This window comes from Salmo trutta, chromosome 14 (genome assembly GCF_901001165.1).
Source record: "Salmo trutta chromosome 14, fSalTru1.1, whole genome shotgun sequence".
NCBI classification, from domain to species: Eukaryota; Metazoa; Chordata; class Actinopteri; order Salmoniformes; family Salmonidae; genus Salmo; species Salmo trutta.
The window spans coordinates 58991633-59019436 of record NC_042970.1 but is presented as its reverse complement, the minus strand read 5'-3'; the positions used below and the strand labels follow the sequence as shown (position 1 = coordinate 59019436).

At 41.9% G+C, this 27804-nt stretch overlaps 1 protein-coding gene across 5 annotated transcripts; it reads left to right on the top strand.

Moving 5' to 3' along the window:
- Positions 1-112: 112 nt before the first annotated feature.
- On the top strand, positions 113-27804 carry rrbp1b (ribosome binding protein 1b). Of its 5 annotated transcripts, none has more exons than XM_029776541.1 (29): positions 113-248; positions 3550-4242; positions 5773-5924; positions 7966-8088; positions 8625-8777; positions 9126-9244; positions 9412-9565; positions 12848-13010; positions 13261-13448; positions 17412-17449; positions 17547-17657; positions 18045-18122; positions 18568-18637; positions 18817-18945; positions 19152-19192; positions 19410-19497; positions 19589-19681; positions 19987-20079; positions 20425-20523; positions 20790-20879; positions 21387-21479; positions 21591-21662; positions 21831-21923; positions 22206-22313; positions 22900-22965; positions 23898-23981; positions 24598-24678; positions 26302-26445; positions 27288-27804. In XM_029776541.1, exons 2-29 carry the CDS (start codon positions 3588-3590, stop codon positions 27324-27326), a joined length of 3417 nt encoding a protein of 1138 aa, XP_029632401.1. In that variant the 5' UTR covers positions 113-248; positions 3550-3587; the 3' UTR covers positions 27327-27804. The 5 variants fall into 5 exon arrangements, with proteins under 5 accessions (XP_029632401.1, XP_029632404.1, XP_029632403.1 ...); XM_029776543.1 differs by having other exon boundaries at positions 114-248; positions 12848-12986; XM_029776542.1 differs by having other exon boundaries at positions 114-248; positions 22230-22313.

The following is a 27804-nucleotide window of genomic DNA, read 5'->3' as shown; positions in this document are numbered from 1 at the left end:
AAAAAATATATTTTTGTTTTCATGTTTTTTTTTTGTTGATATATTGACTTTGTGGCTGTGGTAACTAGTTGAAACCCTAAAAATGACGTGGTTAGTTTAAATGCCTTTGACTGATCTCCCTCTACCCAATGAAATCGCTCTTTGAAATTAGTTTTTTGGGCAACGGGATGGCTTTTCGCCAGCTCAGAGAAAGTGCCACGACTCCACACTCAGCGGCTATTCAGAAAGAGTGAACATTGGTGGTCGGGGTAAGAGATTCTTTATATAAAACATTTATGAATCATTTAAAAAGAATAGGAAATGGTCTTAACTGAGCGTAGTGTAAGGAACAGTTGTATCGTAACCCAGCCTCGTACGAATAGACAAATGCGTGTCGGAAAATGAATTGATAAATTTTCACATCGAGAAAAAAAAAGTATGTTCTTCAAACTTTGACATCGGAACTATTGTTACTTTTCATGATACAATGTTGCTTGATCTTTTCGGGTTGAAAGAATAGACAGTATTGATTAATGTTTGGGGAAGCCTAAGCCTACCTTTCACTCATTTTTGGTGCCCTATTCTAATGAACTGCATCTGTAGACCCAGACTAATGTATATGTTTTATATTAAATAGTCTGACCAAGTGACGTCTCAAATATCATAGGTTTAGCATTGAGATGCATTTTAATGGCTGTATTGACGGTATCGGCATAGCCTTATCTCCTCGCTCATATTCTTGAGTTAAAGGGCTCAACATCAAACACATTGAGATGCTGCGGTCAACGAGTGATCAATCAACGGGCTCTAATGATGGTTGTAGGCCGTCTCTGGAGGACACGTAGTTAAGGACACTGGAGTTAAGTTTTCTTAGCTAGAGGCAACTAAAACAAATTGGCCAGTTACATTTATTTCGTGTGGAGGGGATGCTAGATGTTTTAAAACTTAAAAAACTACATAAGAGAATAAGGACCAGTATATAACGTAGGCCTGCCTGTGGTGAAACGTTTTAACGCTGCATAAACCTATTCTTAATAATATTCTCTACAACGCTTTTTAAATGATTAATTGTTTAACTGTAATGGGTAACATATGAGGTACTGTATGTTATATGATGCCAATAAACATTGAAACTGGCAAGTGGTCAAGTAGACTATAGGTAGAAACGTTAGGGCAACTGTACTCTTCTTGTTACATAACAAGAGAGGTACATCACAAGGGGTTAATTGTTTGTAGAGACACGTAGCCCCTTCTACACTCTGGAGAATTAAGCATTATCTACAGTTAGAATGTCTGTAGTGTATTTTGATACATTGGGCATTTTTACATTAGAATAATTAGCTACAGATTGTTACACCAGATAATGTGATTTATCCAATTATTTTTGGTATCCATTACTGGGAGTGACAGGTTAGGTACTGTTTGGTGTAGTACAGATACTTTTCTACAATTGATTGAGACAGGTGGGTCCACCCCAAAGTGTCATGATGAGACTTACCTGTCTTGGTCTAAGAGAAGATTTGAAATGGACAAGATGGTGGCGTACATATTGTTGGATGACTTCATGGAGCAACATTTTTGTTTTAATAACGGAGCATTTTCTAAATTCAAACCCACCATCTGCAACTGGACACGGACATTTTAGAAGATGCATGTTTGGCCGAATCGAGAATGAAAATAGTATTGTCAAATTCTCCGTGCAACTCCCAGTAATGGATACCAAAAATATTTGGTTAAATCACATTATCTGGTGTAACAATCTGTAGCTAGACAGTGCACACCCACGTGTTTCGGTTTTGTTTTATAGCATTATTAGAATGACTAGTTGTTGCCTATTGCAAAACCGATAGATTGATCAGTGACCCTATTTATCTATAGGCTAATGTTGACGTAAATCAACTGTTTGCTCCTATGGGAGTTTATTTCAGTTTGATCGAATGCCTCCGAATCATCTTGTCAAGTAATTTGAAATTCAACACTAAAGCATTTGATCTCAAAGTATCAGTTTCAGAATGGATACCCAAATGCTTGTATTCCATTAGATTGCTACTATTGCTTTCTGATTCGATTATGAGTATTTGACTATTGGAGAGGGAGAAAGCATTGAAGTCTTCACTCCTTTAGAGTCAGCATTTTTTTTCTTCACCTGAGGCCTTGTTTATGTCCTAAATGGCACACTATTCGTTATGTAGTGCACTACTGTTGAACAGAGGGCCCTGGTCAACAGTAGAGCACTACATAAGTAATAGGGTACCATTTGGTACACAGACCTTATCGACTGTATAGAGTCAGCATTGCCTCTCAGGCCTATGAGTAGCTGAAAGCCCACTCTTGAAGGAGTCCTTCTCCGGAATGGTTCCTGGTCAAGTAACTCATAGGGAATTTGTACAGTGCAACTGCGTACAGGTGTATCCTCTGTAAACTGGAGACAAAGTGCAATTTTTTTACATGAACGTAGTTGGGAAGGGGTGGGTGGGTATATGTGTCTTTCGAGGGTGTTGCTTAACATGAGTTCTCTTATGGATGAAAAGTTGCATGCTGAACTCTCTGTCCTCTGTGAGAACTGCTTTTTATCCAGGGGAGAAATGAAGGGCTGTGAAGTTTTTCTCAGACATCTGTTTTTCTTTAACCCTACTAGAAGTTCAGGAGCTGGTCGTATAGCTATGGAGAGATTGTTTTTACCCAGCAAAATTTGATGTACCTTTACCAATGTAGTGACCGGAATGTGTGAGACGCATAAACCCTATCCCTATTTTTGCCCATCCTCAACATTATTCCCTCAATGTTAACCTTTCCTCGAAGACTCCTACCAAAACTGAGCCACTAAAACAAGAAAGCCTAACCCTAAACTATAAGAATCTGGTTACCGTTATAAAATCCCAATAAATTCATCAATGGAAAGGTAGGTGACTGTTAGATTAGGTTGATAATCAATTACTTAATTTTGAAAAGTATGCAAAGGGTTACAGATTCAGTAAAATGTATATTTATTGTGATTAGTGCCTTTCGTGTGTCTGTCATCTCCTGCACCGCATGGGACGAATAGCCTACTGGTATGAACCTCTCAACTTCTGCGAGACACTCATGCGTGCCATCTCTACTCCTGCTTGTGATTTTCCTATTTGACTGATCATTGTAATATATTAGATCAGTGAGCCAGCCAAAACATTTTTCTAAATAAATGAAGGCTTTAAACATTACTACACATGAGCGAGCACATTTTTGGAAGTTTTGCTACCAGCATCAACTTATTTTTGCTTGTGTAACTCTTGTAAATAGTCTGAAAACACAAATGTTTTAATTTATATCGCCATAGATCAGCATTCTTGATAAACCAGAAAAAATGAGTTATATTTTAGCGGTTACCGAAGTTAGCTGGCTAACTCATTGATCCTTCTCTGTGAAATGTCACTCTGGTAGTTGATAAATATATTGAGGGGGGAAAAACTAAATCGTGAACTGGCCGTTATTGAACCAATTTACTAAACATTATGTTGTGACTTTTTTGATGATTATGGCTCGCATCCTTTCACACCTAGCTAATCGCGACCTCTACTTTTTTTGTGCTAGGCTTTGCGGAGGGACAAGATAAAAAAGAAAGAAAAGGCATGGACGTTTACGACCCCCAAACCCTCGGCTTCATGGTCTTTGGTGGATTCATGGTAGTCTCCGCCATCGGCATTGCTCTGGTCTCCACGCTCTCCATGAAGGAGACATCGTACGAGGAGGCCCTGGCCAAGCACCGCCATGAGCTGGGCAAGTCTGCCCAGACCCAGCTCTCTATGAAGAATAAGAAGAAGAAGGCGTTGGAGAACAAGAGCAAAGCCAAGAAGAAGGAAGAGCGGCCCAACGGCGATCTCCCAGAACCGGTCGCAGAGTCCGCTAGCGAGCCCGAACCCGAACCTGAGCCTCTCGCTGCCCCCGAGCCTGAACCTGAACCAGAGCCCATTGCTTCACCGGATCCTGTCATGGTCGCTTGTGCTGCCCCAGTGGCTGTGGAGGCCGCTGCCCCCTCCCCGAAGAAGAAGAAGAAGGTGGCTAAAGTGGCGCCGGCCCCTGCCAAGCCTACCGTCGTCCCGGAGACCATCGCCAAGGAAGTGCCCGTCATGGTCGTGCCACCTGTGGCGATTGAGGTTGCCCCGGTGACTGCCGCACCCACTCCAGTGTCCAGTGACACTCCCGCCGCACCCGTTGCCAAGGCAGAGGAGCTCAAGGCTGAGGCACCTGCTAAGAAGAAAAAATCCAAAGCAAAGGCTGAGTCAGGTTGGTAGTCAATAATTGGCTTTGATCACATTTTTACTTTATTTTATTTATATGATAACTCTTAATATAAAACTATTGCAATTCATGTACTCTATAAATGAGGATTGGGGTTAATTCGAGTGACATTTTAAATGTTTTGGTATTTTAGTCATTTAGCAAATGCTCTTAACCCTAATTGATCTTGTAAATTGCTTTGGATAAGTGCCTTACTTCAGGGCACATCAACAGATTTTTCACCTAGTTGGCTCGGATTTGAACCAGCGACCTTTCGGTTACTGGCCCAACACTCTTTACCACTAGGATACTTGCCAAATTCAGTTAAGTCAATTCAGGAAGTTAATTTAATATTTAGGAATGAAAAAAATTAAAAAGGAGAATCTATTCATGTTATGTTAATCAAGAAGTCATTAAAAATAAATGTGCTTTTTTTCAATTATTGAATTAGAAATTCAGATTTTTCTATTAGAAATTTACCCCAGCCCTGCTAACAACCACTGCATTCCTAGAGGAAGTTGTTAGCTCAGTGTCTCTCTAGTGAAGCATTGGTATTAGGATGAAAGGCCAATTGAAAGCAATGGGTTCTGGTTGTGGATTAGATCCTATGTCATCTAAGCTGAACAAAAAATATAAATGCAACATGTAAAGTGTTGTTCCCATGTTTCATGAGGAGAAATAAAAGATCCCAGAAATGTTCCATAAGCACAAAGCTTATTTCTCTCAAATTTCGGGCACAAATTAGTTTACATCACTGACAGTGAAGATTTTATCCTTAATTTTACACAGGTGCACCTTGTGCTGTGGACAGTAAAAGGCCACTCTAAAATATGCAGTTTTGTCACACGACACAATGCCACAGATGTCTCAAGTTTTGAGGGAGCGTTCAATTGGCATGCTGACTGCAGGAATGTCCACCAGAGCTGTTGCCAGAGAATTGAATCTTAATTTCTCTACCATAAGCCACCTCCAACACCGTTTTAGAGAATTTGGCAGTACGTACATCCGCAGACCACCTGTAACCACGCCAACCCAGGACATCCACATCCGACTTCTTCAACTGTGGAATCGTCAGAGGGGTACACCCATGGGGTAGCTTGCCCAGTCATGTGAAATACATAGGTTAGGGCCTAATACATTTATTTAAATTGACTGATTTCCTTATATGAACTGTAACTCAGCAAAATCTTCTAAATTGTTGCATGTTGCGTTCTAATATTTTTGTTCGGTATAGAATTGAAGATCACATGGCCCTTCATTTTCCCAAGACCTCCCCCTCTAACCATCCCTAACTTATTTTTTGTTTACTACTAGTCTACAGTAACTCATACAATCAAGTAATTAATCAAAGTTACAAACTGGTCATTCATCCAAGTAATAAAGTAAACCATCCAAGTTATAGGAAAGTATGTTTATTATTCAATTTATAAACTATTAAGTCATCCAAATGATAGGCAAGTAGTTCAGCCTGTAACCCCTGACATAGGGAACTCCATGGCACACGTATCATCCAACTCACTCTCTCTCTCCTTGTAGTGGTTGCTGCCGTCGACTCTGCTGATGCTCCCCTCCTCCTGCCATACAAGACTCTACTGTCTACTGTGAGCAGCATGACATTCAGCGAGGGAGAGGCCCAAAGGCTCATTGAAGTGCTCAGTGACAAGGCTGGCCTCGACTCCTGGCAACTGGTACAGTATTCCCCTCCAGAATGACACTGACTGACACACACAAGCATTAAACAGTGCCCTGTGGCCAAGCCACCTCCGCATTCCCTTTAGTAGAAATGCAGGCATACAGTGCATTCGGAAAGTATTCAGACCCATTGACTTTTTCAAATTTTATTTTACAGCTTTATTCTAAAATATGTTAAATGCATGTTTTTCCTCATCACATAATACCCCATAATGACAAAGTGAAAATAGCTTTTTAGAAATGTTTGCAAAAAAAATAAAAAATACCTTATGTACATAAGTATTCAGACTATGAGACTTGAAATTGAGCTCAGGTGCACCCTGTTTCCATTGAACATCCTTGAGATGTTTCTACAACTTGGAATCCAACTGTGGTAATTTCAATTGATTGGACATGATTTGGAAAGGCACACACCTGTCTATATAAGACCGCACAGTTGACAGTACAAGTCAGAGCAAAAACCAAGAAAAAAATGTCTGCTGGATTGTGTTGAGGCTGAGATATGAGGAAGGGTACCAAAACATTTCTGCAGCATTGAAGGTCCCAAAGAACACAGTGGCCTCCATTCTAAAATGGAAGAAGTTGGAACCACCAAGACTCTTCCTAGAGTTGGCCGCCCGGCCAAACTGAGCAATTGCGGGAGAAGTGCCTTGGTCAAGTAGGTGACCAAGAACCCGATGATCACTCTAACAGAGCTCTAGAGTTCCTCTGTGGAGATTGAAGTAACTTCCAGAAGGACAATTATCTCTGCAGCACTCCACCAATCAGGCCTTTATGGTGAAGTGGCCAGACGGAAGCCACTCCTCAGTAAAAGGCACATGACCACCCGCTTGGAGTTTGCCAAAAGGCACCTAAAGGACTCAGAAACCAAGATTCAACTCTTTGGCATAAGTGTCATATCTGGAGGAAACCTGGCACCATCCCTACTGTGAAACATGGTGGTGGCAGCATCATGCTGTGGGTATGTTTTTCAGCGGCAGGGACTGGGAGACTAGTCAGGATTGAAGGAAAGATGAACGGAGCAAAGTACAGAGATCCTTGACGAAAACCTGCTCCAGAGCGCTCAGGACCTCTGACTGGGGTGAAGGTTCACCTTCCAACAGGACAACAACCCTAAGCACACAGCCAAGACAATGCAGGAGTGGCTTCGGGGCAAGTCTCTAAATGTCTTTGAGTGGCCCAGATTTGAACCCGATCGAACATCTCTGGAGAGACCTGAAAATTGCTGTGCAGCGTCGCTCCCCATCCAACCTGACAGAGCTTGAGAGGAATGGGAGAAACTCCCCAAATACAGTTGTGCCAAGCTTGTAGCTTCATACCCAAGAAGACTCAAGGCTGTAATCGCTGCCAAATTTGCTTCAACAAAGTACTGAGTAAAGGGTGTGAATACTTATGTGATATTTCAGGTTTTTTTCATCTAAAAACCTGTTTTTTCTTTTGTCATTATGGGGTATTGTGTATAGATTGAGGGGGGGGGGGGGGGACAATTTAATCATTTATAGACTAAGGCTAATGTAACAATTCCGAATGCACTGTATACATGCATAAATAGAAAGGAGCAGGCGTTTTCTGAGACAAGATTGAGAAACCTTGGCTACGGTTAATGACTCAGACATGATTGTATATGGAATATCTTTTGTCTGAGTCAAACAGTCATCACACACACTTCTAAACACCAGAAGCCTGAATTATTTAAGCTTAGCAACATTTCAAGTAAGAACACTGTAGCTTTTTTCCCCCCCTAGCCTTTCACACTTTAACAAATTATTTTAATATTCTAAAGTTCCATTTTCCTAGTAGTTTTGGAAGCACCTTTGTTCCGATATTTCCCAACTGAGAGGTTAAATTGATTGTCTCCCAAATGGCACCCTATTCCCGATATAGTGCACTACTTTTGACCAGAGCCTTATGGACCCTGGTCAAAAGTAGTGCACTATATAGCAAATAGGTTGCTATTTGGGGTGTAGTCCTTCTCTGGCTTGTCTTAACATCAACTGTAGCCGATCAATGGTGGTCAACATGTGTCGTATTGGTTAGGCCTCTCAGAAGGGGGATCCCACGGCTGCCCTGAAGAAACAGCTAGAGGAGAAGGAGAAGCAGTTGTCTACTGAGCAGGAGGGCGTCACTGCTGCCAAGAATCGACTGAAGGAGCTCACCAAGGTAAAAGACCACGGGTCCAATAATATCTTTATTTTTTCTTGAAGTGTACACATCTAAAAGCATTGGATTGGTGGAGGGATGGGCTACTGGGTACTTTCCACCTTTTTTCTTATACCAGTCGAGCCATTTCAAATCAGTGAAGGGCACACTTTGGGAGGAAGGAGAGATAATTGGTTAAACAAACATCCTACTGACTTCCAGGCACAGGGTACAATATAATACACCTTATTTGACTAATGAAACCGCATGATAAGTTGATGAATTTAATTAACTGTGTTAGTACTGGGCTAGGTAGCATCTTAAACAGGTCTTGGCCTCAGTGCAGTAGGCCAGGATTTGGTAGCTGGTGCTTACAGTAACTATCTCCCTGTGGTATTTATGCCACTGGCTCACACTGTGCCTGTTGGAACACTCAGGAAGAGTAACAGATTAACAAACCCCAAAAAAGGGGCAGAACAAAAATGTGCACCCCAGGACACCGACATTAACCAAGTGTTTTTCGCTGATGTCACTAACGATCCCCAATGTCCACACAGGAGCTGAGTGCAGAGAAGTCGAAGACGGCGAAGGTCGAGACCCGTCTGAGCTCAGAGCTGAGTGCTCACACTCAGGAGATAACTGCCCTCCAGGCTCGCATGCAGGCCTCCTACCAGGACCACGTGGCTGAGACCCAGCAGCTCAACCTCAAGGTCAGTTCGCGACCCCATAAACATCAGGGTCGTGTTCAGGTGAAGTGATTCAAAATGTACTGAACAGTCCTGACAGAAATGCAATGAATAGAGCTGACTTGAGACCTGACTACACATCAGAGGCATGTCTGTTCTACACAGTGTTTCCATCTGAACGTTCCACAATGTCCCTGTGCTTGACTGAATATGGAGCTTCTGCTACCACCATTTCCTTTTTGTGTGATATTGACAGCAGCCTCTGAATTTGACAGTAATAACATATTGTGACCCCTAGGTAAACATTTTAGAAACTATTAACTGTCTGCAAAAAAATGTATGTAAATGTTTTTTTCCAACACCTCCATACAGATAGTGAGCCTGCAGGAGCAGCTGGACAATGGCCCAGTTGCTCAGCTGGCCCGCTTGCAGCAGGAGAACTCCATCCTCAGAGACGCCCTCAATCAGGCCACCAGCCAGGCCGAGAGCAGGTAGATGGGGAAATTGACAATACAACTCCTATTCTCTATTCTATGGAGAAATCTGAGTCTTGTTCAGTGGGCACCCAATGTAAACAAATTGAGTGAAATAGGGTGGAACTACCTGGACTTTTCCCAATAAGTCATCAAGTCTCTCTCTGTTCTCTTTCCACCTCCAGGCAGAACGCGGAGCTGGCCAAGCTGAGGCAAGACTGTGTTCGTCTGAACCGGGACCTGGGCGAGAGGACAGAAGCCCTGCAGGCTGACGATGAGCACAGGAAGTGCCTGGAGGCCAAAGTGGCAGCTTCAGTGGAGCAACTTGCCCAGTTCAAGGTGAGCGGAGTAGGGTGAAGTTGCCCCCCCCCCCAATCTCCACTGCACCCAAGAGACCTATAACCTTTCATTTGATCAAACCACAATGGAGGACAACAGTTGAGCAAGAGGTGTGGCCTTGCATTCCTCCTGTTTTATCTTGTTTTGTTGGAAGGGGAAAAAAGTATGCATTGTACGATTTAAAAGTCGGGAGTGCAAAACAAGTTGAGAATGTAACAACTCGGCATCATGATTTGGGCCCAAAATGAAAACCTTGGCTTTAGTCAATTCAGTTCACATGCATCTGTGCATTGCTGGTCCAGTGGTGGACTACATGAGAACATGGGTGTCAATTAATTTGGGACTAAGGTCAGTCAGTTTAAAAAAAAATCTAGAACAGATGTGGACAACTGAGGCGTGTTCAAGTAGGGAGAAAATTTGAGTGAAATATGGAGGTAATACCTAAATGTGTTGCATAATTACAGATATTTTTGTTTTCCATTCTCTGTCGTTTTGCTACAGTGTGCCTTACTAACTTTATTCATACATCTTTTAGAATGGAGACCAATTTTTTTTCTTCACTAATCGTGTTTCTATACTCGGTTGCAAAATTATAGCTTTGATTCCAGTCTGTTTGTGCTTTTGTCAACTCCTGTCAATGTAATGTCAAACAACTGAGTTGACTGAGCATGCACAGACTGACATCCAGGCTACCAGCTAATCTACAACTACTACAAACTACTTAACCCCCTAGAGTCGATTTCCGCAGTAACACTTGTCATAATATGCCATAACAGCTGGCATAACTTGTCATAATATGGTCATAACACTATCATTACCCATATTTTTACACCTGTTGAGACATATATTGCGTTATTTTAGGGTTATGACATCTAATTAAGTGTCAACGTTTCTGCCAAGAAGTTTCATTTCATTTGAAAGTTTGTTAAATCCTTTTTTGTTGTAATGAATTCTTTAGTCACACTCTTTTTCTTCATATTTTAAACAACTTGTAAAAAATAAAGTATGACACTGTCATGAAATATTGTGACCGTCCTGTGCCACTTTACTTGGATGAAGAAAATACACTGACAAGAAGCATTATGACCGTCAGACTCATATAAGCCAGATAGGCCTATTACATACATGCCCTTATGTCAATCATCAGTCAAAAAGAGGGTGTCTTGTCCTACATCAATATGTGAGCAATTACAATGTTAATTTAGTATGGTACATTTATTTTAAATGTGTATATATAACATAAACGTACTGTTGACACGTAGGGTATGGTGTAATGGAATGTTTTGCCTTGTGTGGTAGGTTTTGTGGGTTGTGACACTCTTATGTAGGTGTCATAACCAGCCATAAAATAACGCAATATACTGTATGTCACATCAGGTCTATATGTGTTACGACCATATAACAGTTTATGGCAAGTTATGTCAGCTGTTATGACATATTATACAACGGATGGGTCTAATGCTGATTGGTTAAAACAGCATTCCAGCTGGTGTCTATTCCACAAATTATCACCGGCTAAATCTGATGTTTAAAACGCTAATTTACTCTGTTCCATCTGACTGCACAATCCACTCTCATCAACCCAACCAGGCAATTTATAAACTTGATCTCCACTATAAAAAGCATCTAGACATTATCTCACATTTCTTTTAGGCTAGAACTTTCACTAGGTGCATCATTGGAGCATGATAGGATGGAAAGAAAGGTTCAGCTTTCTCCGTTGACATCTTACCTTAACATTAGAAATTATTCCACAATGCTGACGATTTTTTTTTTTTTTACATTTTAGTCATTTAGCAGACGCTCTTATCCAGAGCGACTTACAGTAGTGAATGCATACATTTCATACATGTTTTTTTTTTTTTCCTGTGCTGGCCCCCCGTGGGAATCGAACCCACAACCCTGGTGTTGCAAACACCATGCTCTACCAACTGAGCTACAGGGAAGCTCCTATAGATGTATCATCACCTATGTCTGCAAATATTGAGGCGGCTTATTCTAATGCTTACCCTATAATAATACACAGCTCATTGCGCACGTTACACGTCATGAAATATGTTGAGGCAGAAAGACGGGAGCCTAAAATTGCCAAAATGGAAGCCGATTTTGAATGAACATGAAATTGATGTCAATATGATTGACCAGTTTTAGATACACCCATCTAGTACAGAGTCGGACCCCCCTTTGCCTCCAGAAAGACCTGAGTTCTTTGGGGCATGGATTCTACGTTCCACAGGCATGTTGGTCCATGCTGACGCGATGGCATCGCGTAGTTGCTGCAGTTTGGACGGCGGTGCACCACCACCCCCAGCCTGTACCGTTGACACCAGGCAGGTTTATGGCCCGCCTGTTAGGTTGCAAGATTATTGCAATTCGAGCTCTCATCAACTAGTTATTTTCGCCCACGGGACGTTTTTTGTTTGTCGCACCATTCTCGGGAAACCCTAGACACTGCCGTGTGTGAAAAGCCCAGGAGGGTGGACATTTTTACTGAGATCCTGGATCCGGCGTGCCTGGCACCGACGATCATACCACGTTCAAAGTCGATTAGGTCACTCGTTTTGCCCAGTCTAAAGTTCAATCGAACCGTAACTGAATGCCTCGATGTCGGTCTGCCTGCTTTATATAGCAAGCCACGGCCATGTCACTCCCTGAATGGTGTGGTGTACCTGTCCATATTTATATTTTAGTGCATTCATCTCGGTTTGAATATGAAGCATCTCTTTATCCTTTGCAGCATTGTATTTGTAGGCCACTTCATTCTGAAGTTATCGGTGGTCACCGAGAAACCAATAAACGTCTTGATTATATGTTTAGCGGAAAGACTTTATTTTCTAAAGGCTCACTTAGCTGTTCTACACGTGGTCTAAGGCAGTTGGTTATTAACAAGCATTTAAGTGCTACTTTAACAATGGTTTTGGGACCAATGTTCTTACGATTTAACTTAGCCTTAAGATGCTTTTGGGAAACCGAGTCCATCCGAGCCCAGTTCATACAGTGGGGTATTCCAGAAAGCAGGTATATTAGCCAGCTAACTTTGCTAAGCAAGCACAAATAACTTTTGATTTCCTGGTTGATTAAGAAATCTAAATATGTATATTGGTTGTTGCTGTCAAGTATTTTTAAGTCTATATTTCCCAATGATTAAGGTATTTCAAGGCATTTTTGGCAAACTCATTGATACAGCTTTCTGGAACAGCCCCAGATATCTTATATAAGGAATATGAATGCATAATAAATGCATTGCACCTGATAATAAGCTGTTGCCGTGCTCATCCACAGGCGTGCCAGGCAGAGAGCGAGCAGGCCTGGCAGCAGAGGCTGGAGGAGGTGAGCCAGAAGCTCCAGAAGTCCCAGGACACCAGCAACACCATGCAGGCCCAACTAGACCAGGCTCAACAGGAGGCCAAAGCCTTCGCCAGTCAGTGGACCCCACCTCTCTCTGGTTACATATAACGTGCTAGTCTCGCTAACCCAGTCACTCTAACCTCTATTTTAACCCTAGCCATCACAGGAAAACCCTTGCACTAAGTGGGACAGCTATGTTCCTGATACCTTATTATTTAGATTTGCTTTTAGTTTCATACTCTACTCATTGGCAAATTTCTCATTTTTTTATCATTTTTTTGTGTGGATTTATAAAAATGTCTGACTAGGCTCTGGCTTTGAATTGAATAAAACTTTGATCTCCACAGAGCTCCAAGAGCGCATGGCCACCACGGAGGCCGAGCTGAAGGACCTGAAGGCCCAACAGGCAGTAGTGTCAGCTGTGGAGGAGGCTGCCAAGGAGCAGGCTGCCCCACTGGAGTCTCCCATAGAACCTCCCCCCGAGGAGCAGGAGACTGTGACGGAAGGTGTTACCGAGACCCCCACTGCCACCAATGTAATCTCCAACGGCCTGTTTTTTTTTTTTCTTTTTCCCCTCAGCTGCAAATAATTTAGGCAGTAGACCCAATTCCAAATCAACCCCTAAGCAGTCTTGTAGATCGGAAATGATTTGGATAGGTGTAAGCAAGATGGCCGACATTCCACCTGTCAGAGTACAGGTGGAGCTGTACCCATATTGCTTACAATTCCGATACTTTCAGATCTACCTGTTTTGTCAATGCTCGGGTCCTCATTTATCAAAGGTGCATGCACACAAAAAAGACTCTGAACCTTGTGTGCGCCAGTTTTCCCGTGAAGGTTGGTATTTATCTATTCTTAAAATTTGGACGAAAGTGTGCGCATGTCCACGCAAATCTCAGATCATGAGTATTCACAACTTCTGGTGGTTGATCAACTGTATTGCAAGCAAATTGTTGTTTTGGAGGAAATGGAGGTGTTTAATGCACAGGAATTATAATAATGGTTGGCTAATTAAACACATTTTAAATGTAGGCCTAATGATTAAACAGATTAATTTGCCGTTAAGAAGATCGCTGGAAAGATTTTTCAAATATTCTATGTTGAACTATTGTCATTCTCAATGGATGTAAAAACAGACTTTGTTGACTTGCTGTTTGAGGTGAAGAAAAAAATACTTTGAGTTAAGTCAATCAGAAATACTATCAGATCCCCAAAAGGGCACATTTATAGGCCGACATTTGCTCACAGGCCAGGTAGGTAGCCTGGGGCTACTTCTATGTGTAATCAGGTACGTGTCCTTACTCAAGATTGACAGGAGTGCTCCAAACAAAAGACAATAAATTGACAACTCATAAATGGAATAAAATAAACAAAAGAATTATGTTACGTAATTTCCGGACAATAAGCCGCAACTTTTTTCCCACGCTTTGAACCTCGCGGCTTAAACAATGACGCGGCTAATATATGGATTTTTCCCGCTTTCAAATTTTTTTCCTCCAAAAAAACATTCTGTGACGTGCTCAGTTTTTTGGCGGCATGAAGCTTTCATTAGACCAATGAAATTGCCAAACGGGTTAAGGTCAAACAACTTTTTTGTTTACTGTTTAGATTAAATCGAGCGCTCTCAAACTTCCCACCATTCTGATTACGGTAGTCATTTTTTCACCCTCATCATGGCAAAGACATGGAGAAATGCATATGATGCAGCTTTCAAGTTGAAGGCGATTGATCTGGCTGTTGGAAAAGGAAATAGAGTTGCTGCACGGGAGCTTGGTCTTAATGAGTCGATGATAAGACGTTGGAAACAGCAGCGTTAGGAATTGACTCAGTGCAAAAAGACAACTAAAGCTTACTGCTAATTATTCTTTTTTGTTACAAGCCGTGTTTCGTTAAGGCCTATTTATTTTTGTTACAAGCCGTGTAAAGTTAATTTGTTTCAATGTACCGGTAGGCACCTGCGGCTTATAGACATGTGCGGCTTATGTTCAAAATAATATATTTTTTTAAATTCAGTGGGTGCGGCTTATATTCAGGTGCGCTCAATAGTCCGGAAATTACGGTAGTCTAGGTTGTGCGCTCTGCAAACAACGTGTCCACTCCTCCAATGACTGTAGTAATATATTAACAGATGCATTAACAGATGCCATACATAAAAATAATTTATTTGCCACTGCTTGACAAAAAAACATCTTGGTCAACCAACAGCCTATCGACCAAATAATTGACCAGTCGACTAAATGGGGTCATCCCTACGGCTAATATATATTTATTTTACTTTTAGAATATAGGCCTGATTCGTAATTATGAATTGACTGGTTTATTCCCACTACATAACAAATATTAGGCTACCCTTTATCCATCGCTCGTTCAATAGCCAACCACGCTCGAAAATAAATAGGCCGGTAGGCTACAGTATTGCTGTGCGGTAGGACCGCGACATAATAGCATATTTCATCTAAGAGCCTATACCAAGACAGGAGATGGAAACACCATGTATTGATCAACAAAATATTAAACAATTAGTCTTTTGCATAGAAGTGTGAGATGTAGGCAGAATTTACATTTAAAATTCTTCAATACACAACCAAACTTGCAGAATGCGCCGACAGTGTTTGGAACTCGCTATAGGCAGCATGCATTTTTTTCTTTTGAAAAAAACACTGCAAAAGATTCTGCCCACACCTCAACAGAAATTGTATCATATTTGCTATTCCGCTCAGCGCCAACATTTCCAAATCAGAGCAAATGAGGGTGTTTTTGTTACCCTAAAAGGTGAATGTTTTCCTGATGGTGTTATAGCTCTAATTTTTATCAATGAAAACATGCGTGTGACAGTTTGATAAATCCCAATCATTTTTGGCGCACGCAAATCCTAGAATCTCGACATATGCCAGAATTTAGTAAGACATTTACTCACGGTTCATAAATGAGGCAGCTTTGACCCTACTAAAAGCCTATAGACCATCTATCAGTATCCATTGTTTTTAACACACTGCCTGACATTTTTAAAGTCATTGATTGTCCTAAATAAGTCTATATAACACACTGTCGTTGTTATAATCTTATCACAAACAACTTGAGTTATAACCAGTTTTAGGAGGGCATGCCATTTTGTTCATCTCCCATTCCTCCTCCTCCCGGCAGTAGGGCTGCTCCCCTCCTCCCGGCAGTAGGGCTGCTCCCCTCCTCCCGGCAGTAGGGCTGCTCCCCTCCTCCTCCTCCCGACAGTTGGAGGTGCCGTGCCCAGTTGTTAATCACCCTGATAATTGCCTCTTTCTGAACCTAAACTCAGTGGAGGCTGCTGAGGGGAGGACGGCTCATAATAATGGCTGCAATGGAGGGGTATCAACCACATGGAAACCACGTCTTTTTTGTGTTTGATTCCATCCATTATTATGAGCCGTCCTCCCCTCAGCAGCCTCCACTGCCTAACTATACCAACGCTAATTTCGAACATATAACAGATTGCATAAATTATGTGGGAGAATGGGTGAGTTGATGAGCGAGGGGAAGTGAACGATGTACCAATTGTGAATGAAGAACAGGACGGGCCATTCTATTGCATTGATCTATTCTAATTATAATCTCAAAATGCTATGTACCCAATATCAGTCCACTGAATCCAAGCACTCTTATCAGTCTACTTGGAGTACACAGTAAATGCGTGCTTAATTTACAATGGCAAAAAGATCAAGAATGGCTGCACATGCTGCGTTAGCATTGCTACAAAATCTGAAAACGATTTATGGTGTGGAAGAAATGAATCATGACGTGTCTTATTATTCTGAGCTTCAGCCTGAACCTACACCTCAGACGCCTAAGCGTAAAAAAATCCAGACTGGTGCGCACTGAGCAGGTGTGCGCGCCACCACCAAATAAAACGGTGAGACAGGAGAGCGTAAGGGACCACACCCATTTGGATAGAACAACCGGCGACAGTGCTACGGGCCGATTATCAGCACAAAATGTAAACACTGAGGGCATATCCCTTACATCGCAAGCAAAAAACATTATATTCATTATAATGCCATTATTGCTTGCTGATTTTGACTTTATCAAGCACACATTGCGCTAATGATTAGGCTATGATGTTTTCATAATTTGAAGCAAGTTTTGACGAACGTGCATCTAGGTGTTTGTGTTGTTTCATTTTTTTTGTTATAAAAAGCTGTTACCGCGTTCCAACACATGCTTTCCATTTCATAGTTGTAACAAAGGCACTCCACAAATAAAATTGATTGACTTAATTTTTTTTACACACACAGCCTACCTACAGTAACATAAAATAATGAAAATGCTATTTTGTTTTAAAAATGTTGTAACGTTACACAAGCCCTTTAACTTTTTTGTTGCGTATACTGTATATGAAATGTATTAATTACATTGTTAGAATGACCGCTCATTAGCTTGAAGGGGGGTTCCTCGTGGCCCAGAGGTTCTAGTGTTAAACCACCCGTGATGCTCAGAGGTTTAGTCTATCCATCTTGTTTCTAAACAGGGTAACAACTCCGCTGAGGTTGAAGAGCTAAAGAACAGGTACGTTGAGTCATATTTCTGTTAGATACCATGTATCGAATCTCCATATCCAACTTTCTCTACCGAATGGGGATATTTATTTCTCTCCCTCTTTCAGTCTGATAACCAAAGAAGGTCAGGTGGCCGTTCTAGAAGAGGAACTCCAACAGCTGAAGGTTGAACTGGAGCTGGTGAAATCTTCCCAGACTGAGGATCCACAGGTCAACGGGTATGTTCACTTTTACTGGGACACCATGTGGCCTGGGGTTGGTTAAGCCAAGTGGTTAGCGCCGCAGTCCTCATTGCATGTCTACAACCGTGTCCTTGTGGGTTCCAATTCCGCTCCCCACTGCTATTATTACACATCTTGCCTCATCTCACTTAGCTGTCTGTCTCTAACTATACTACAGTCTCTGTTCTATTACATATATAAATACAAAAGTTGGAATTCCCACTCTTCGGGAAATAAAGTTTATTGGTGCTTTATCGACATATGTAGACCAACAAATGGGAAGGATACCTGCCCAAAACCAATCAAATCTGGTCAAGAATCTGAAGTCGTAATCATTCCATAAAATGTTTAAAAACATTAAGTTTTGTTTTTCTGGCACGTCAGTGTGAAGGAAGAGGAGGAGCAATCACCTGTTGAAGAACAGCTTGACAACACGGCAGAGATCGAACTCTTACAGAACAGGTATGGGAGGAATCTGCTATTTCTATTCGGCTCTAATTCTATTAGGAACTATTCACTTTACTTAGCCGGTAAGCACAAATCTCCAATGACAAGCCTATTATTCAATTATTGGCCCTCTAGGGACGAAGTACTGCCTGTGTTTGTTAATTGGTTAGTTTATCATTGACTAGACAGTGAGTTCACTCACCTGGTGTCCCAAGTCTGAAGAATAAAATCAGGGCAGTGTTCAGTAGAACACAATGTTGTGTAATGTTCAGATAGTAACACTATGTACACACAAAGGATAAGGAATCACATCAGCTCTATTCATGACAATTTTATCTGCAACAACATTTGCTTGGTTCTGGCCCTCTCGGACAATAATTGATTAGCCCTGTCTACTATGTAGTAGAAATAAGTCTGTCTCACTGTATCACAACCTAATAACTCAGTTTTCCCATGTCAGCCTTAAGGAAAAAGAGAGCATCGTGACGTCCCTCGAAGAGCAACTGCAGACATTGAGAGCCAAGATGGAGGTGAAGATCACCGATGCTATAAATTAGCAAACCTGTTGGCAACTTAGAGTTCAAATTCAACATTGCTCTCTTACAATCCTACATTTGTGTATGTACTATATGTTCCATTGCACAGCAGAAGTTCCCTCATGGGACAAATATATTAAAGTTATTTGAATTGTATTGAATCTGTTGTGCAGGTGGAGAGCCCAGCAGACACAGAGCAGCTTCAGAGCAGTCTGAAGGAAAGGGAGAGCCAGGTGGCCTCGTTAGAGGAAGAGCTCAAACAGCTGAGAGAGGAGATGGAGCAAGGGAAGAGTGCAAACGCTGTAAGTCTTCTATTCTCGCCTGTGTATGCATACAAGTGTGTGTGCTTGGTGTTAAGCCTTACTGTTTAAGGTTTAGTCTTACTCTGTAAGGCCTAGATTTAGTCTTACTGTGTAAAATGTAAGTTTTATACATGTGCTTTTGTCAGATGAAAAACTTAACCTTTGGCAACTTGAACAATGCATATTCTTTCAATTCCCTAACACAGGAGTCCGGAAGTGAGACGGAAGCCGAACAGCCGTTTGAATGGTATGTGTCCATTCCTAAGTCTTTAAGCACTTGAGGTGTATTAATTGACCCCATAGTGCATGCATTGTCTAATCGAATGAGCAGGGTTGGGAGTCTATTCCAGTCTGTTGAATTGGATATGGTATTTCCCCATAGGAATGAATTTCAATTCCTGAACTGGTACTAGAATTGATATGGACTTTTCCCACTTCCCTGCTAATGAGTGTTATATTTTCAGCCTTGAGAAAGATTCCCAGATGCTATCTCTGGAAGAGGAGCTACAAAGGCTAAAGGAGGAAATGGAACAAGTTAGGAACAAAAGCAATGTAAGTTTGAGGGTTTTGCCTTGCTCAAAGAGAGGTATGCTTGTTGCCCCTTGACTGTGTTAGCTTAGCTGAATTCTGCTCTACCCTATAGGATCTCCGCGAAAAGAACTGGGCGGCAATGGAAGCCTTGACCGCTGCTGAGAAGTTGAATGAGGAAAGACTGGCTGTGGCGAAGGGTGCGCAGGTCAGTGGCATGCAACACCCAGAGTCGTATATATGTGCTCTGCTTCGTGCTACCTCCTGATCAATATTGGCCAATAGGAGGTCAGGGGTCTTCCGAAATTCCAAAAAGGCTATCTGAATGGCTAAAATTGGAACTAGAATTCAAGTTTTCATGAATGAAATGCTCAAAGACAGCAACATGTCTGGCACTAAGGTTGATTGAACTCTAGCTAAATACTCTGGCTACACTCCCATTGACAAACACTGTTGTGAATACGGTTTGTGTTGATGGCTTTCATGATGCTTTGACTTTGCGTCTATTTGTAGCGCGTTGCAGAGGAAGCACTGAGCTCGTTCCAGACAGAAGCTCAAAAGGCTCTTCAGATGATCTGCCCTGACGTCTCTTTAGAAGCTGAGCAGGTAAGTTAGTTGGGTTTGCAATCGCCGACACAGACTTGGAATTGGAAAGTGTATTGTTTTTCAAATTATTATTCTCCGCCACAAAGCTTGTTGTTAAGTGTGGATACTCTTTGCTAGTCTGAATTGGAGCTCATTCCTTATTTATATACCCAAACGTTACCAACAGGGTGGTCAGTAATATATTATGTTAACAGGAATGGATTTGGAAAATAAAATCACTCTGGAAACTTGTAAATGGAATTCCCCTTAAACATGATTATACCAGCAGCCATTTTCTTTCCAGCTCTGTAGTTAAAATGCCTCAATCACTAATTGTAACCATAAGATACATGTTATTCTTTACAGAATAACTGGTTGGAGTTACTCATCCAGAAAGCACAGGCTACTGAAATTCCACAGAGCCAAGAAGTTCAGCAAGAGAATTTGCAACCCACAGACTCTGAGGTGAGGACCCTGTGTTTTACCCCGGTATAGTGTATACATTGCATTTTGAAGTGACCAACATTATTGTAAAGTTGCACAGCTTCAAAATACCAGTAGAGGTTCCTCTACACCTGTTGCTATAACAAGACATTTAGTTGCCTACTGCTGACCATTACTTACATGTTTGTCTCTGAAAACAGACAACAAAAGTGCATCTTAGTTTTTCCTGCCCTGGTGTTTCAGATGAGCCCCAGACAGCCATGACTGTGTGCTTGTTTTCTCTTTAGGAGCTTTTGTCAAAACTTGGAGAAGCCGAGGAGTCTCAGAAAACACTACAGGCGGAGTGTGAGCAGTACAGAACTGTCTTGGCTGAAACGGTAAGTCAATCCATGGTCCTGCGTGTGAACATGGTCCTCCCTGTGGCTCAGTTGGTAGAGCATGGTGTTTGCAATGCCAGGGTTGTAGGTTCGTTTCCCACGGGGGGCCAGTACGAAAAAAAAAGAGAAAAAAAGGTATGAAATGAATTGAAATGTATGCATTGACTACTGTAAGTCGCTCTGGATAAGAGTGTCTGCTAAATGACTAAAATGAACACCTGACTTTCCATCCAACTTCAGTCTGTTTGAGGGGGGACACAGCTTGACTTTGGTGTCTGTGATAAAACCCTGGTGTGTCCCCTAAATGACACCCTATATCCTACTATGTGCACTTTATATGGAATAGAATGTGTAATACAGAAGGTGGAGTGACATGAATAAAGTGTAAGCTTTATTAAAGTAAACAGGCAAGAATCGCTAGCCCCACTAACATACTTGTACTCCTGCTTTGCACCTAGAAGTAGGTATTATGATAACTGCATTCCCACATTATCACACTTCCATTAGGAGGGCATGCTGAAAGACCTTCAGAAGAGTGTGGAGGAAGAGGAGCACGTGTGGAAGCTCAAAATCGTAGAGGCTGAGGAGCAAGGGCAAGCAGTGAGTTATTTTTCTTAAATTCTCTCTCTCTGGTCTTACTGAATAGCAGCAGACGAGATGGTTTCCTATAAGATGACTTGATATGAAGTTAAAAGCTATTTTGTCTTGCAGGCTTTGGATCAGGTGAAGGTGTTGCAGCAAGCTGCAGAGGATATGAAGATGAACAATGAAAGCACAGACCAGGTAGAGCTTTAGTACCGGTATTGGGATGGGTGTATACAGAGCTCAATCTAAACCTTAATATTTGTTGGATTTACTTCCAGTCACAGACTCAAGTAAACCAATGAGACCTGTTTTGATTGGTTTTAGTTTGATAATAAAAAGTGATTTATTATCCTGTGTTTTGTGCAGCTGAAAGAGCAGGTGATGCTTCTGGAGGCCCAGTTGGAGAAACAGCTGGAGTCCATCAGCTTTAGCCAAACTTACGCCGAGGAGGTCGCCCAGGTAGGCCAAACACGCCATTACACCTGGGTCATGATGTTTTCAGGTTGAACATTTTTTCACTCTGTCATTGTCACGTTGTCGTCTGTGCCTAAAGGACACAACCTACGTTAAGCTTTTATTTTCATCGATTTTTATTTTGGATTAGGATCTCTTTTAGCCCACCAGGGGCTAGTCTTCCAAGTGTGGCAATACAGTTGTCTAAACACAGATTTTACATCGTTAACATCCACCTATATGTATTATTTGCTACTTGGGTTGTCCACTGATTGCTTGTAGCTACAGTCTACATCTTGTATGCCTTTGCAGCTGAAGGCCTTGTTAATGAAGACCCAGAGCCAGCTGGAGACTGCCCAATTGGAAGCACAGAAGCAGGCCAAGGAACTTTCTGTGGTAGGTTTGACGCGCCAGTCGCCATTTTAGTGCCATAAAATGATGCAATTTCCACTCCAGCAGTTTCCCTCAACCACAGCTCTAGGATCAGATTACACTAACCTTTGCCATTATGCTTATGAAAAATATCTGATCTTGTATTAGTGGTCACTTCTACCAACTGTATTACGCCCTTAGAGGCAATGATCAACAAGGCTCTTTGGCCTCTGTGAACAGCAGTCTGAGTTCAGAAGGGCGCAACGATATGGAATGTTCTGATAGGATGATCTGTAGAGTTAATGACCACTCAATTTGTTATTTCTATCTGCAATGTTCAGTATGTTAAATGAAAGCACCCTACTGAGGGAGACCCAGGGCTTTGGGTGCGTCCCAATAATATTTCCTTCCTCCTGAAAGGTGCATTTGTTCACTACATCCTACAAATCTAAAAGCATTGGCTAGTGGGAGTTTCCACCATATTTCTTATACCAGTCATTTCTTTTCAAATCAGGGAAGTGAACAAGTGCACACTTTGGGAGGAAGGAGAGATAATTGGAGCATTGCGACATTGCCTTTGTGTTGAGCGGCAGATTGCTTCCTGTTGCAGGTCAGACAGCAGCTGAGCGAGACGACGGAGCACGTGCAGAGCCAGGAGGCCTCCGAGTCAACACAGGTCAGGGTGCCTGACAGACGGGGTGCACCCTGCACAAGCTAGCTGAGAACTATCAGACTCAGAATGTATTCATCGAACTGACTACAAGCCGCAATCCTGAATGGAAACGATAAGCACCGTGTAATTGTCAGATTTGTGGTGCTCATCTTAATTTTCGGCTGTAATATCCCTTTAAGCACTCGGCTAGGGCACCCTACCAATGTAGTGTTCACTTGCAAACCGTTCACTCGCATATTAGAGACCAACCCGTATTTAAATAATAATGTGCGGCATGATGGCACACTAATTATGCCCGTATACAATAAATCATATTTATATTATGACACATATTTGACTTCATTCAAATCAGAGGCAGCAGAATCACACCACACCTATTCAGTCTGATAGTTCTCAAAGGCAGAAGCTTTTGCTATACACTAACCACACTGTATGTGCTTTCTAAAACAAACGTTTTACAGCAACGAAAATGCCTATTTTAACTCTAGTTGTTGTCCTCCTTGCATGAAACTGTATGCGTGTGTGTTTGTTTACTGAGTTGACATTGGCGTTGTGCTATGCTCTGAGGTGCTGCACCAGTGGCTGTTGTAATACTTGTGGGGGGGAAACAGCAAAACGCTAGCACCCTTCAAATGTATTTTTCAAAATGCCAGAGCTCAGTAGTGAGTGAGGTTGTCTTTGTTGATGCTTGTTTGGTACGTTGCGTAACGGACCACTTTGGAAGACAAGCGCATCTTTCTAGTTTCACCTGAACCAGAAACTGCCCCTCAGGAGTCTACTTGTTCTAACCTAACCGTTTGGGAGAACCTCTGCACACTGTGGAGTAGGGCTGGCCTATACGCCACCACGTTGTGTCCTACAGTACCCCCCCACCCCAATGTGATCTATCTGGGGGGTGTGATTTGGCTGACCTGTTTGTGTGTGTATTATCTCAGGTCCAAACCCAGCTGGAGCAGGTTACAAACAAGTTGCAAACAGAGGAAGAGATGAGACAGCAGCTGGCTGTTGACTTTGACCAGGTAAGTCATAATAAAGACATTCTGCTGAAACTAAGTTTGAATCGCAATATAGCGAGCATACAGCTGACATGGTAAGAATGAGGTTAGAGGTGCCGGAGATTGGTGTAGAAGTCTAAACTCCCAAGTCTATACCCCTGTCAACAGTGTTGGAGCCCTGTCTCGGCCACCCTTTTGTCTATGCCCCTATTGTCTCCATCTCTACATTTTCAGCTGTGCTGTCCTAAATCAAAAAATAAACATGTAAGGTTAGAATTCCTATGTCCTTAAAAAAAACATTAGATATTGATTCAATGTTTCAATCTATTACTTCATGCATTCCCACAGTATTTCTGCTGCATCTTTCATCGTTAGTTGGGCACCAATGATCACATCTGGATTAGCACAGTATGGAACAGAAATCGTACAGCTTTTTTAACTCGGTCAACTCTCTCAATACAGTACAACTTTATTGTCCAATGTGAATTGGACGTTCTTATGTTATTCCCAACCTCCTCGCATACCACCACATCCTTTGGCTGTCAGTCTTTATGTTTGGGATGTATTGCCAATGGCATTTTTATTTCTAAGACCGTCTATTTAATCTTTGCTCTCAAATCTTTTTGCTCTCCCCTTGCAGGCTCAGAAGTGTGTGACTGACCTACAGACACAGATGGACCAAATGAAGGCAGCGGGAGACTGCTCCACAGGAGAACTCAAGGTGCTTACCCTTGTCTTTGTTTATTCCTTTACTCTCTACCTCTCTCACCGACATGGACTTCATAGGTCATCCTATTAGATGGCTTAGGAAAACTGCTTCCGACTCAAATATGCTACCAACAGACTCCGACATGGTTCTGTAATGGCACACCAAACTGGACCTGCTTGTGTGGTGGTGGCAGTGACGAACCGTGACTATAGGACCTAGGCCTTCAGAGGGACCAAAAATCTTCCAATACGTTATCAAACCAAAACAATCTAGAAAGTAACAGAAAACACAGCATCACTTAATGCGCCCAACATTATAACTTCTGTAATCGGACCATTCTAGTGAAGGAAGAGCAATACTTTTTGATGACTTTAGGAATTAATCAAACAGGCCTGGCCGTGCTTTGGGCTGCCGTACACACAGCATGGACACATGACAAACAGTATAAAATATTGCACTGTTTACACAACTTATAGTAGCCAACACCTATCACCAATAGCGACAACAGTGTCACATCAAAGGTGACAGGCTCATGGTGCTGAAAGGACAGCGGCTGTAATGCCTGTGCACTGCATGGCGCTGAAGGAGAGAATTTTGGTCAAACATATAGACAGGCGACAGCAGTCTCACACAGCATCAAATAATGTTAACGGTTAAGTAGCCCATTCACTCCAGTAGGCCCCATGAAATCATACCAATACAAAAGCACAACCATTTCAGGTCCCAAATGAAATGAATAAACCAGCTATTACTTCCCATTGTTACTAGCGTTAGCGTGGGAAAACTACTGCTTGCAACACTGGTTATTTTCTCTCGTTCTGTTCTTTAAGTTTTTCTGGCAGACGATAACCTATTAGTGTATTGCCGTAACCATTATGAATTCATTACCTCTTGCACTCTCAGTAGTAACATGTCTAGGCCTTCTCTCTATCAAAAAATAAATAAAAAAGGCCCACACATTGCAAGTCAACATGTGATTGGTTCATTCCACTGTCACTCCAAATTTCGGCTCTAATACAGTTGAATGGCAGAGGCCTTATGTCCAGCTTCTAAAGGCCTAAGCAATGGCTGGCTGAGCTAGATTTTTCTACCCAGAGAACCCCAAAAAACCCTGATTTGGATTTAAAAAAATGATATTCAGGATTAAGCCTTCTCTTTAACACAAACTGAAGCGATTAAGTCAGAATATTATTAAAATTACTGTAAGGATGAAAAATAATATACATTTTTATAGATCCCTAGGCCTTCTCTGAAGACCGTGATGGTTCCCCACTGCATGGTGGGAAATTGCTGGCTTTATGCCAAATCCCAAATTCATAGTTGCCATTGTGAGTCCGGCAGCTTTTAGTAAAAAAAAGAAATTGGGGTATTGCCCCACTAATTACCTGGTAATCACTTAGAACGTAATTACTTATCGGTCACAATTGTTACCAGTTTGGTTCAATGATTAAAAGTAATAACCAGAAAGTACAAATCATTTCCAATTGGTAATTTCACAATAAATACCACATAATTACCAATAAAAGTGCAACCTTCTGGCTTCTGGTCTACTTATCTAATCTTTAGGCTACCTCCCCTCTCCATTGATATTTAAATAAATAGAATAACTTTATTTTGTGTGTTTGAATGATCCAGGAGAGGCTGGAGAAAGAGAAGAAGCTAACCAAGGACCTTGGCCAGGCGGCTACTAAGCTCCAGCAGTTGCTCAAGGCCACCCAGGAGCAGCTCGTCAAAGAGCGGGACACCGTCAAAACCTTGCAGGGCCAACTTGTTGGGAAGGTAGGCCAACCACACTGCACCACCTTATTTAGCAGGCCCACCACAGCTCCTAGACCTACACTGTGTGGGTCTTTTATGGAAAACCCCTTTCCCATGTTTGGGTTTCAACTGAATAGGGGGTAGGGGGCTCAACTCTTTTGGTGGTATGTGGCTATATTCAGAGTATAATGGGCCTTTGTTAATGCTCTGCAGATCCAAGAAGTATGCACTTTGCTGTAGAGGCCTGATTCCGACTTAGGAAATTACGCATTTCTTATGCACGCCTTTCCTACACACACACACACACACACACACACACACACACACACACACACACACACACACACACACACACAAAAGTATGTGGACACCCCTGTGGATTCAGACACACCTGGATTCAGACACACCTGTTGCTGACAGGTGTATAAAATTGGGCACACAGCCATGCAATCTCCATAGACAAACATTGGCTTTACTGAAAAGCTCAGTGACTTTCAATGTGGCACCGTCATATGATGCCACCTTTCCAACAAGTCAGTTTGTCAAATTTCTGCCCTGCTAGAACTGCCCCGGTCAACTGTAAGTGCTGTTATTGTGAAGTGGAACTCCATATTAATGTCCATGAATTTGGAATGTGATGTTCATGTAGTGTACCTTTTTTTTAAGGTGCATAACAGGCTTTGGAGGTGTGGTTAAAAGCTGAATAACATGTCAGAACACTATTTTGGTATACTGTACATATGCCCATCCCTAGTTGTCAGTGGCTTAGACTTGTTAGGGCTGTTAATATTTATCAGATCTTTAAATGTTTCTGGACAGTGATTATTTAAAGTCCTTTGTTCTTGGTACTTTCTCTCCACCAGGAGGAGCCCGAGCAATCAAAGGAAGGGACATCCGTCTAAGACCGAATGAACATCCCACAACTTTCCAAAATGCCGTCATTATTTTACTTATTCCTTTTTTCCCCTCTTTTCTCTTTTACTGTAGTTTGTAGTCAAAAATTATCATTTTGTTAAGGGATGGGGAGTTCAGAAGCGTTTCAATATTGTATGCCTTTTTTATTATTATTTTGGAACCAACAATCAATTGAGGGGTCTCTGGCTGTGTCAGGAACTTTTGTTTATTTGTCCTGACATTCCCAGAACACACAGCGGTTCAGTGTTATTGAAAAGGGGAATTGCCTGTGCGTTAAACGTGCAGCAACTAGTGCAATCACTTTCTTGTTGTCCTTTTTGCCTGTCCTTTTTGTATGACATTGGAAAGGGAGGTTATTTCATGGTACGCAGACGCAATACAATGTTATGCCTTATATTTTACGTAGTGGGCTGCTGACAAATGTGAGAATTTGTAACAAATAAACTATAGATCTATTTGGGTTGA